The 13,456-nt window shown below is 36.5% G+C and overlaps 1 protein-coding gene across 4 annotated transcripts in view; it reads left to right on the forward strand.

Moving 5' to 3' along the window:
• The first annotated feature begins 2,251 nt into the window (after positions 1 to 2,251).
• KIF27 (kinesin family member 27) overlaps positions 2,252 to 13,456 on the forward strand; it is an 86,372-nt gene continuing 75,167 nt past the window's right edge. Inside the window, exons 1-3 of one of the 4 annotated variants that reach the window (XM_079112299.1) lie at positions 2,252 to 2,425; positions 4,665 to 4,814; positions 6,955 to 7,339. In XM_079112299.1, coding sequence (XP_078968425.1) covers positions 7,042 to 7,339 — 298 coding nt within the window. In that variant the 5' untranslated portion in view covers positions 2,252 to 2,425; positions 4,665 to 4,814; positions 6,955 to 7,041. The remainder of the gene's footprint in view (positions 2,426 to 4,664; positions 4,815 to 6,954; positions 7,340 to 13,456) is intronic. The other 3 variants (XM_079112300.1, XM_079112298.1, XM_079112301.1) reach the window with 3 other exon arrangements.

Raw genomic sequence — 13,456 nt, forward strand, 5'->3', positions numbered from 1 at the left:
GATTGAGAAAAAGGGCTGAGAGTGCTAGCACTCATTAAATCATTTTAAATCATTTTTTAAAACTCTTTCTTCTGGAGTCCTGCTATCCTTGCACACCAGAGACAGTGCCTTTTGGCACCTTTAACTTGGTTCCTGACTGTTCAGACACCTTATCATGCAACTGCGTAAATGCCTGTACATACAGAACCTCTGTCACATATTTTACCCCCGACAAACCAATTTCAACTTCAAGATTCTATAATAATCCAGAAAAAAAATTCAAAAGCCATATTGTGTATAGTAAATCATCTTTCTCTTAGGCTTATACCTATAGGTGGTCTATTCATCCAAGATCTCTCTGCTCAAGAGACTACCAGTAAGATCAACACAGCATGGCCCATATCTTTTTTTTTTTTTTTTAATATTATTTTAGATGTTGATAGACCTTTATTTTATTCATTTATTTATATGTGGTGCTGAGAGTCAAACCCAGTGCCTCACGCATACTAGGCAAGCACTCTACCACTAAGCCACAACCCCAGCCCCAGCATGGCCCATATCTTAAAGGGCCAGTTACAAATACAAAAAAGCAGAAAAGGGAGAAGTACTGACAAGGCTGACAGGAAACTTTAAAACAGACCTGCACATATATATTTCGTCCACTTACTTTACCTTTGACAGACCAACTCCAAGAGGGCATAATAATCCAGAAAGCTATTCAAAGGCCAGATTGTTACAATAAAACATTATCTGAGACAGGCTTCTACCTATAGGTGGCCCTGCACCTTTCTTTACCTCTGACAGGCCAACTCCAATTATAAGATTGTACAAAAAAAAAAAAAAAAAAACACACAGAGAGAGACAACCAGAGAGGCGTCCCAAAACCATGGCCAGCACATGGAAACCTTTAAACTGACCAGCCAAGATCTTTCCCCAAGAGACTACCTATAGGGTCAATGCAGTATTGGTCAGGTCTTAGAAGGGACAGTAACAGATACAAACAAAACAAAACCAGACAACAAGAGGGAATTCCCCAAAACAAGGACAACAAACAGATGAGAACCTAGAACAGACCAGAAGGGAGTAAATATTCCTAGGTTCTCAAGTCCTGCTTAACCATGACTCCTACACTAGTGGTGCCACAGATGTCTCTACAAAGAGAGGCAGATGCTCCCACGAAGAGGAACCAGATGTGTAGGTTCAAGAGTCTCTGCATGCACACCAGGGGAGGGGGGGTGCTTACCAGATGGCCAAGGGCATCTTGACTTTACTGAGTTCAATTTCCTTTTTCTCAGAGTGGACCAGGATGGAGCAAGCTGTAGCATTCAGGGAGAGAATGCAGGAGTTTCCCCCAAACAAAAGGAACTTCAGCAGCTACTGGGATGTCTCTCCCTTTACTCACAGGAATAGCTCCTCCCGTTGAACCCATAGTAAACTCACCCTGTCTCCTGACCCTCCTGCAATTGGCTCTCAACAAATTCGCCAGCCACCTTGCAACCTCAGCATGTGAGTGTAGTTCTCGGAGAAGAACCACCTCTTGGCAAAGGAACATATAAGGTTCTGAATCATGTTGAGCTAATGAGTAATTATACTCCTGTGATTTTCCTCCACGCCTTTGTGATTTTTTTCTCCTTTGCATGTTAATAAATGTATATGCTTTTACTTTTGCCAGTTCATTACATCGAACCTTCAGAGGGCTAGGAGAGTCTTCCTTTCGCCCCTAAGTAGTAAACACCACAGAACTGTAAACTTTAAAATGGCTTATTTTATGTTTTGTAAATTTCACTTAAAAAAAAAGAAATTAGTTCTCACATTCGTTTCACAGACCCCTGAAGAGCAATTCGCACTCACCAGTTCGGGGCACGTCCCACGGCTTGACCCATACAGCTAGGGTTGGTAGCGACTCCCAGAGGCGGGTCCCTTGGGGAAGGAAGGGGGTGTGCGTTACGCACGGAGGGGCGGGGCTTGGGGCGGGGTCCGGGGCAGGGCGGGGTCCGGGGCGGGGCGCAGCAGCCTCGAGGAGGTGCGTCCGCGGCAGTCTGCGCCTGTTGCCGTGAGAACCCGTGACAACAAAGGCGCAGGCGGCGGCGATCCGGCCAGCTAAGCCGAGGAGTCCTGCGCTCGCCGCCGCAGACCCGGGTTTTCCCGAGCCGGTCAGTGTACTGTGGGCCGGGCCGACCGGGCGGGGCGAGGAAGCGGGGCGCCACCCCGCCCTCGGCACCCCTGCGTCCGCCCTCCAGCCCGCGGGGCGCCCGGGCCCGCCGTTGGGAAGAGGGGGCGCTGGCCGGGAGTCGGGGCCGCCGCGGGCTGGGCAGGGGACGGTTGGGGTGCCGGAGAGGACGGGGGTCGTTACTGGGAGCCCGGTGAGCGGCCGGAGACGGAGCGGCGGTTCCGGAGGGAAGTTGGGTCCCCCAGAGGTGGAAAGGCCGGCGGCATCGCATCCCGTGTACGTCTCAGATTTGTATTTCTCTCTGCGGGATGTGAGGAGGGACGGGAAGACTCACAGTCATGGAGGGTTTTGTTTTGTTGCAGGCCTCCTTTTCTGGTCGTAGAGATTGAAACTTTCTGTTTTGTTGAAGGCCCCCCCCCCCTTTTTTTTTCCTTCCCTTTCTGTCCTATAGATTGAATCTCAGGTATTCAAGCGCTGTGGAAATCCAAAAGCATCCCTCAGTAACAGGTGATAGTGAAAAAAAAGAGAAAGGGTGCCCAGATTCCTTATTTGAAATACCTCTTAAATAACCCTGTCCTCTGTAATTTTTAAAAATCTTTTTTTATTTTCCCCTCTTCACCTACTCATTTATCTCATTTATGCATGTGGGGCATTTTATGAGATTCGTATACGATTCACTATCCATCTGCTGTTAAGTTTCTTATTAAAATATTAATAATTAACAAACCACAAGGTTTAGGACAACCACTACTTTCTGAGAAACCAAGAGCATTAAGATGGCAAAGGTAGTTGGAGACACCCTGATCAGTGACATGTCATCAGGGATCAAGTATTGCGCTTGCTTTTTGGTCACACATAAAATACCCATTGAAATGTCTAAATATTACTAGTCCAGCAGATTGATTTTTTTAAACATCTATACCAGTAATACATATGCATCTGATGACTATAATCAGGATCTGAAGAAGTGTTATTGACTTTAAAAAAAAAAAAAAAACACGATTTCTTGAGAGTTTACAAACCTTATACTTATGGACCATTATTATTTTTCAATGATTAGGTGAATTTCAGTTGCCCCATAGGGGTGAATTGCCCCTATGGCCGAATTTGTTTATAGATATTCCCATCATAGAAAGCAAAAAAGTGAAAATATCCTACTTACATTTGATTTTTTAAATTATTATTAATTTCATTGAAAGCAGATAGGTTTGGCTTAACATAGACCATAATTTTTGTTTTAATGTGATGACATAAAAAATAAAATGATATGTATGATACAGACTTCAATTGTAGGTATTCAGACATTTGAAAGAATCAACTCAGCATCCCTGAAGTCTGGAAAAATTTCCAATACCAAACGATTGTGGAAGTCCTTTAGGATCCAAGAAGGAATTTACCATACATAGGAGTCTTTATTTTTCTCGTGCAGAATTTCTTTAGAATGAGTAAAACTGCCAAGGTTAGGTGTATCTCTTTATTTTGACTGTAAAAGATAGCTTGTTGGCTCTGTTTTGGGATTTTACAGCCCAAGGGATCTAATATTTTTATACTCTCAATGGGGTCCTAGTAACATGATGTAAATGGTTTTTGTTGTGATCCTTTTCAGATTGTCCATTTAGAATTATAAATGCATACAGAGTTTTAAAATAGGCTATTTAATATTAAATGTGTTGTCATTAACATCTTCATAGCATGCAGTGTGTAAAATGTTATTTTCTATCTAGTAGGCTGCTAGATTAATGACAGTGTTCAAGACATAGCTTTCCAAAGAAACTAGCCTGATCCCAAAATGATTACTTTTCATTATCTGTACTTAAAAATTGTCATAAATTACTTGTTACATTTTTAAAGCTTTTATGTAGTATAAACTTCATCCTACCAAGATTGTGGAAATGGATGTGTAAGTTTTTATGCAAATGTGTTCATTTCTCTTGACGATAGAATTGCTGAGTCTGTGTTTAACATTTTAAGGAACTGCCAGTCTATACCATTTTACATTTCCCACCAGGAGTGTGTGACAGTTCCAGTTTCTCTACACCCTCACCAATGCTTGTTATGATCTCTTTCGTTAATAGTCTCACTAGTGGGTGTGGAGTTGATGTTGAGCAACTTTTTTACGTGCTTTTGGACATTTGTATATCTTCTTTGATGAACTGCCTTTTCAGATCTTTTGCCCTTTTTAAAATCGCTTTTTAAAGTCTCTTGAGTTGTAATAGTTTTTATTCATTTATTTTTATTTTATTTGTTCTTTTCAGTTATACATGACAGTATAGTATTTTTTGACACATGTATATGAACATGGAGTATATCTTATTATAATTAGGATCCCAGTCTTGTGATTGGGCATGATGTGGAGATTCACTGTGTAATAATTCTTTATATAGTCTAGATGCAAGTCTCTTATTAAATTATGACTTGCAAATATTTTCTTCTCTTCCCAAACCAGCAGCCTGTCTCCTGCCTGCTTACCTTCTTTCCTTCTTTTTTTCCTTCCTTCCTTCCTTCCTACCATTAGTGGGAATCAAACCCTAGAATGCTCTACCACTCAGCTATATCTCCAGCCCTTTTTATTTTTTATTTCGAGACACTGTCTCACTAAGTTGCTGAGTCTGACCTTGAATTTGTGATCCTTCTACCTCAGTCTCCTGAGTAGCTGGAATCACAGGTATGTGCCTCTGTGCCCAGTGTTTTTTATTTCTTGTTAGTGTCCTTTGAGGCACATAGTTTTAAGTATTTTTTCATTTAAAGTTTGTCTTTTTTTTTTAATTGTTTTTTGCTTTTGGTGCTATATCTGAGAAACATTGCCAAATTCCAGGTCATGAAAAGTTACCTCTGTGTCTTCTTTTAAAAATTTTAAAGTTGCAGATCTTGACATGACTTGGTTTCTCCTTTATTTGGCTATTTCTTTAGGGTAAGTTGCAGCTCTTAAATAAAAACCTAAAGGTCTGTGGTTCATTTTTGGTTATCATATATATATATATATATATATATATATATATATATGAATGAAGTCCAACTTCATTCATTTAAAAAAATTTTTTAGTTGTAGATGTACACAGTACCTTTATTTTATGTATTTATTTTTATGTGGTGCTGAGGATCAAACCCAGTGCCTCATATAGACTAGGCAAGTGCTCTACCACTGAGCTACAACCGCAGCCCCCCAATTTCATTTTATACTTGAGGATATTCATTGTCACATTTATTTATTGAAAAGACTGTTCTTCCCCCATTGAATTATCTTGGCACCCTAATTGAAAATCAATTGCCTATAAACATGAGGGTTTATTTCTGGATTCTTAGTTCATTTGTGTTGATTTATATGTCCTATGCCAGCATCACATTGTTTTGGTTATTGCTGCTTTGTTTTGAAATTAGGGAAGTGTGAGTCCTACTTTATTGTTCTTTTTCAAGATCATTTTGGCTGTGTTCCACGAGTTTCTATAAATTTCAGGATTAGCTTGTCAATTTCTCTAAAGAAGTCAATTGGCATTTTGATTGATTGATCTGGGGAATGTTGACATCTTAACACTATTAAGCTTTCCAGTCCATGAACATGTCTTTTTTCATTTGTTTAGATCTTCTTTTATATTCTTTTAGCAATACTTTGTAGCTTTCAGGTATATGTTTTATATATCTTTTATTTAATTTGTTCCTAAGTATTTTGTTCTTTTTGATACTAATTATAAATGAAATTATTTTCTTAGTTTAATTTTCAGGGTATTCATTGTTTAGTTGCCAGTTAGTTTGTTTGTTTCTTTATTTATTTATTTTTGGTACAAGGATTGAACTCAGGAACCCTTAACTACTGAAGCCTATCTCCAGTTCTTTTTATTTTTTTATTTTGAGATAGGGTCTCATTAAGTTGCTTAGGACCTTGCTGAGTTGCTGAGGCTGGCTTTGAACTTGTGATCCCCTTGCCTCAGCCTCCTGAGCATCTGGGATTACAGGCATATGCCACTGTTCCTTGCACCAGTTTAAATTTTTGTTGTTTTGATATTGGGGATTGAACCCAGGGATGCTGTCTTCCTGAGCTATATCCACAGCCCTTTTTAATTTTTTTTTTGAGACACAGGGTCTCACTTAGTTGCCCTGGCTGGCCTTGAACTTGTGATCCTTCAGCCTCAGCCTCCTGAGTAGCTGGGAATAAAAAATTTCATTTAAAAATTTTTAAATTTTAAATAGGAGTTCTTAAAACTGTTTTAATGGATTTACTTCTGATATTTCTGGCAAAGAGGAGACATTATTTTTCAATAGACAGCTACAAAATCTAATACAAATGTTTGCTTTCTCGCATGTATTTTTACTTATTATTTTTCTTGCCTGAATTTTCTAACTCTCTGACTATTCACTATTTAGATTAATGTGGGAAAATTATCATTGTAGAAATAAAGGCACAATGGAATTCCATGTACTTAGTGGTTAGCTTCATAATTTACCAACTCATGGCCTCTGCCCACTTGAATAGTTTGAAGCAAATTCAGACAGCATATCATTTTATCCATAAATTAATGATGTATTTTCTTTAAAAAATTTTTTTTGTAGTTATAGATGGACAGAATGCCTTTGTTTATTTTTAATGTGATACTAAGGATTGAACCCAGGTCCTCACACATATTAGGCAAGTGCTCTGCCATTAAGCTATAGCCCTAGCCCCTGATGATGTACTTTCCAAGACAGATTTACTATTTTTAACTATTTTCGACTAAAAAAAGAATTCTGCTTTAATTGACTTTGCTTTAAATTGTGGGTAGTTTTATTAAGGTAAGCAGAATCAATAATTTGTCTTTTGTTTTGATACACAGGAGTCCAGATCTTACATAAAATGGATGTTTCTCACACTAGATACTGAACATTAAATAGATAACCTATTTAGTAAAATCTAAGCTGCCATGGAAGAAATACCAGTAAAAGTCGCTGTAAGAATTAGACCTCTACTTTGCAAAGAAGTTCTTCATAATCATCAAGTTTGTGTGAGAGTTATTCCAAACACCCAGCAAATTATCATTGGGAGAGATAGAGTCTTTACTTTTGATTTTGTTTTTGGCAAAAATTCCACTCAAGATGAAGTTTATAATACTTGTATAAAGCCCCTAGTGTTATCACTCATTGAGGGGTATAACGCAACTGTTTTTGCCTATGGACAAACTGGATCTGGGAAGACATACACCATTGGAGGAGGCCATGTTGGTAAGATTTTCATACTCTTTGACTTTTATTTGAGAAAATAGAAAAAAGTGAAAATATGACAATACCTGACACAGTTGATGTTTAGCATATTGATTGACTAAGAATAAATAGGATAATCAAATGTGATCTTAAGATCATTATATTTGACAGATTAGTTTTTAAATATTGAAATTCCATTAAATTATCTAACATGGTATTTTCTTGAGGAAAGATGTTTAAGACAACGTTCTGTGTTAAACCTTTGTTATTTTGAACAGAATTTAAAAAAGAGATAGATAAATTGTTATGATCAGATTTTGCATTCTTTAACACATTTGTAAATATTAATAGACCTGCAACTAGGAGTTAGGGGCAGGAAGAGAAATTTATTATGTAATTTCAAGTATCTTTCAGAATATAATTTCTCCTAATTGTAATAATAGAGTAGAAAAAGGTAGAATCATGGGATTTGTTATAGTCTTGGTGGGACCCTGCAAATTATTTCTCTTCATTGAAACATGAGGAGCTCCAGCTAAGGAAATGAATCATTCAGTTAGGTGATTGGTGATGGAGTGGGGATTGAAAGCCAACTCGTCTGCTTAGATTGTTCATAACCTTTTTTTTTTCTTTTCTTTTTTTTTTCCCTTTTTTCCTTTTATGGTAAGAAAGTCTTTAGGCTGGGCATGGTGGTATATACTTCTAATCCCAGTGACTTTGGAGGCCGAGACAGGCTATTGAAAGTTCAAGGCTAGCCTCAGCAACTTAGCGAGAGTCTAAGCAATTTAATGAGATATCCTAAGGAACTCAGTGAGACCCTGTCTCAAAATTAAAAATAAAAAGGACTGGGAATATAGCTCAGTGGTAAAGTGCTCCAGAGTTTAATCCCCAGTACTGAAAAGAAAGAAAAAAATAAAAGAGTCTTTATTCAGGATTGTTGTAATGAGTGTAGAGACCACGCAATGAGATTTTTGCAGTAAGGGACAAAGATTGGGTTTGATTCCAAATACAGTATGGGCAGGAGGGAATTTATAGCCAAGGAACAGGGTGGGTCTGATAGAAAATTACTAAGAGGTAATATCAAGAGTAAGAGAAATTCTGGCTAAACTAAACTAATAGGATTCTTGCCCAAGACAGGCCAGGGTAATCAGACATCCCCTGGGAGATTGTAGAGGATGAGGAACCTTATCAGATATTGAGGGTGGAGGATTCTTGCTCTTTTAGTCAGCTTTTTTGCCACTGTAACTAAAAGACCTGACAAGAATAATGTAGAAGAGAAAAAGTTTGAGACTCATGGTTTCAGAATTCTCAGTCCATAGATGGGCCAACCCTACTGCCCTGGGCCTGAGGTGAGGCAGAACAATATGGCAGAGGAAAGCAGCCCAGGATATTGCAACAGGAAGCAAGAGACCCCTGCTCACTGGGGACAAAATATATACTCCAAAGGCAAGCCCCCAGTGACCTACAACCTCCGGCCACACTCTACCTGCTTTATAGTTACCACCCAGTTAATCCATTCAAGTGTATATTGATTTTTATTAAGAGGTCACGATATAAACTCTTGTATACCCTTTAAACAGAATGTAGTGTCTAAATGATGACTGTTGAAGTATCAAACTTGACAGATTCTCTCTTTGATCTAGTCTTTCAGGAATATAAGACCAACATTGCAAATGTGGTGGTTTTGTTTTATTATTTCTTATGGTGCTGGGGATTGAACCCAGGGCTTCACATATGCAAGGAAAGTACTCTACCACTGAGCTATAACCCCATCCCTCAAATGTTTCTTAGGTTACCAAAATACATATTTAAGCTTTATTTTAAATATTTTATATTCAACTTCTTAAATTGTGCCTTATTATCTACTGATATGGGGAATAAATGAGCTACTGATGGTCAGTCGAATATTTTGGCTCCTCTAGATTGCTTATTTATATTACAGTTGGAAAGAATTTAGATATTTTCTTTTGGCTAATTCCTAGAAGTTTTTGAAAAGGAATTTTCATTTTCTTATATTTGTAAAAAACTACTTCCTTTACTTGCCACATGATGGCAGCCTTACATCTTGAATTAGGAGAAAGGCAGCCATCTAAGTTACCCACTAAGTTCCAAATTTTTAATTCTGCAAATATTTCAATGAAATTGATATATTAATTGGTGCATTAAAATAGGCTGGAAATAATAATGCAGCACTTATATATCTGCTGTATATTTTTCAAATGTATATGTAAATACATATATTTTTAAATGGTCTGTCATGCACCTGTTAATTTTTCTCAAAAAAAAGAACTCTAAAAACATTATTTATTTTAAGTTACTATACTGGTATATTTGTTTCTTAATTTGAGTTGTTGTAAGCATCCAAATCTGGAAAAATGGGACTAAATGAGTTAATAAAGGTTCAGATTTTTAAGATGAGTTTTGCCCCAAATCTACTTTGGTGATCCACTTGAAAGCAAGTTGTTGTTGTTGTTGTTATTTTATTCAGTTTTTGAGACAGGGTCTTGTTAAGTTCCTTAGGGCCTCAGTAAGTTGCTGAGCTAGCCTCAAATTTGCTATCCTCCTATATCAGCCTCCCAAATTGCTAGAATTACAAGTCTGTGCCACTGGGCTGGGACGTAGCTCAGTGCAAAGTACCTTGCCTCACATTTTCTGTTTTTTTTTTTTTTTTTTTTTTTCCTGTCTTTTTTTGGAACTGGGGGTTGAACTCAGGACTTTGGGAATGCGAGGCAGACACTCTGCCACTGAGCTACATTCCAGCCCTCGAAGCCCTGGGTTTGATCCCCAGTTCCAAAAAAAGAAAAAGACAAAAAAAAAAAAGAGAACCCCACCAAAAAAAAAAAAAAAACAAAAATGAACAAGTGTGTCCCACTATATCCAACTGAGAAAGCAAAAGCAAGTTATTTTTTTGTTTCATTTGAGGGCAGACTTTTATTGTTTAGAATATATTTTCTCTGAAACAACGCTGAAAATGCAACAGCTTGTTCACAAAAACATATTTAACCTTAAGTTTCAATTTATACCTCCATTTATTTTCAATTTTATCTTGTATACTTTTAAAAACTATTTTTAAAATTGTGTAAAATATACATAAGCATGCATAATATTAAATTTACCATTTTAACTTGTAAGTATATAGGTCTTTGGTGTCAAATATAGTCATAGTTTAATACAGTCGTCACCACTGTCTCCAAAAATTTTTGTCTCTGTATCCATTAAGCAACGAATACCTCAACCTTTGCCAGATAATTCTAATTTACTTTCTATCTCTGTAAATATTTGACTATTCTAGATATTTCATAGAAATAGAATCATATAATGTTTGTCCTTCTGCTTCAGGCTTCTCTCAGCATATTATAGTATGTATCAGAACTTCATTTCTTTTTGACTGAATAATATCCCATTGTATGTATGTACTGTGTGTTATTTACGTATTTCTCTGTCAGTGGACACTTGGTTTATATTCTCCTTTTGGCTTTTGTGAATAATGCCACTGTAAACACTGGTATACAAATGTTTGTTTGAGTCTTTCATACATGTTTTTGTAAAGCTGCTTTAACTTCTTTTTTGAAACAAAATGGGCCATAAATAAATGTTCACTCAAATGTTGTGGTACTAATCTGGTTGTGGAAGTTGTGGATTCAAATAGTCATATACATGTGTTCTCTTTCCCATTCCTGGATTCTTTTTCCAGGCCTGGGCAGAACTGACCTTTCTGCAGCTCTCCTGCACACATACCCTGTCACCGTCAGACTCTCTGCCTTGATTCCCTGCCATTTCTGTCCCTTTCTACTCAAGCTGCCTTCATCCTTTCACTCCACCCAATCTCAGTAGATTCTCTTCAGTGAAGAAAAACGACTGATATAAGTGCTTTAAAAAAAAAAAAAAAACTATTCTTGCTAATATAAATAACTCTAGTAATTGGGATTCTACTCAGACTGTAACAAATGACCTAAATAGAGAGACATTTTAGTACAAAGAACTATGAAATAGGTTTGTCTTCTGTGGTGTCAGTTGCCAGTATTTTTTGGTTCCCCTACATCTTCTTCTGCTTCAGAAATTACATTGTCCAAAAACTTCAGAATTTTTATCACCGTGGCTCCCAGTGGGGACACTGGTGAATACCCCAGGGATGGGGTCAATTTGGGTAAGGATAGCCCTTTATATAGAAGGATTTTTAATAAGCCAAGGTCTGCATCCGTGAATCTAGTATTTAAGGAACAGTTAATTGGTGAATTAGAAAGATAATGTGTTTATAAGATGACATGGCATATTTATGGAATATATAACGTACTTTTTATATATTTTTACGTAATTCAACCATTTATATAAAAGTGGACATTTCTGCTATACCTACCTGCTTTGAGCTTCACTAATGCCACTTGTGCCTATTGCATTCAATGGGACTTTCGATAATATATTTTAGCACATCTTTTGTTTTTGTCTTAAAATTATATATTTAGTTTGTTGGTTTGGCTTGTCATTTGGTTATAAGCTTCCTTATTCTATGCTTTTTCCATTTCTCTGAAATATATTTATTTAGTTTATTTTAAAACTTTATATTGCTGGGTATGGTTGATGCATGCCTGTAATCCAAGCTGCTAGGGAGACTGAGGCAGGAGGATTACAGGTTTGAGGCCAGCTTCTGCAACTTGGTAAGACCCTGTCACAAAATGGGGAAAAAAAAAAAAAAGCTGTGTTAGGTATGTAGCTCAGTGGGTAAAGCACCCTGGGTTCAATCCCTAGTAATAGAAAAAAATTAAAACAACAAGAAACCCTTTAAATTATAATGTATATATTTAAATGATTTCTTTTTTTAATTTTTTTTTTTAGTTGTCAGTGGACATTTATTTTATTTATTTATTTATATGTGGTGCTGAGGATCAAATCCAGGGCCTCACATATGCTATGCAACCACTCTACTATGAACCACAAACCCAGCCCTTAAATGATTTCTAATGGACAAAATTCAAATATGATGAATATAAGATAAAAAATTAAGATATTCCTTTGTTTTCACTTCCTATTCTAACTCCCAAAGGTAACCAATTTTAAATTTTTTGTGTGTATTTTTTCAAAAGTATTTTTTGTATAGATATATATATTTTCCTTTTATCAGATAAGATTTACTGTACAATTGCTTTTCTTTTATTCATAGATCTTAGACATCTGTTATTACACTAGGTGCATGGTATACCATTGTTAGCTAGTTATGCTTTTAATAGATTATTAGGTTATTTTGATTTTTTTCATATAAGCAATTTAAGCAATTTAAGTTATTAATTTGTACATAACATCTTTGGGTGTGTAAATATGTATTCTTTTTCTTTTTTTGACACCGGGGATTGAACCCTGAGGCATTTTATCCATAAGCTACATTCTCAGGCCTTTATATTTTTTTATTTTGATACAGGGTCTTACTAAGTTGCTGAGGGTCTTTTTTAAGTTGCTGAGGTTAGCCTTGAACTTGGGATTCTCCTGCCTCGGCCTCCCAAGTACAGGCATGAGTCACCACTCCTATTGTACATATGTGTTTCTTTAGGACGTATGCACATATGTATTTCTGAATTAGAGGATGATCATTTAAAAACTTTTGATGCTAATGGTGCTCCCAAAAGGCTGTACCATTTTAAATTCTCATAGTGTATTAAAGTAACAGTTTGCTTATATCCTTGAGAAAACTAGGCATTATTAAGTTTTAAATTTTTGCCCACATATTTCAAATAGTAGATAATTATAAATAGATCATTGTGAACATAATTTATCATCAATTACAATGATGTAATTTTAATAGTAATAGTATTTTAGTGTGAACAGTAATTAAAATACTGGATACGTTAGCTTTTACTGTTCCTTATATCAGCCCTTTCTTTTCCCACTTCCCCTGCTGTCTACCATCCAACTTCATTGTTTATCTTTGCATCAGAACCTGAAAGTATAGTTTGTGATTCCATAGTATCCAGTTCTCCTTTTCCTGTTTCTTAAATTCATTCCATTTGGACTTTATCCTCCACTACTATTGAAACTGTACTTGTAAGATGATCATAAATGACATTCAATTTGCTAAATCCAATGGTCAGTTTTCATTTTTCATCTTATTGGATCTATTATCATATTTGATCCATAATTTCCACTTGGTTT

Source organism: Sciurus vulgaris, assembly GCF_902686455.1.
Source record: "Sciurus vulgaris genome assembly, chromosome: 15".
In the NCBI taxonomy this organism is placed as follows: Eukaryota; Metazoa; Chordata; class Mammalia; order Rodentia; family Sciuridae; genus Sciurus; species Sciurus vulgaris.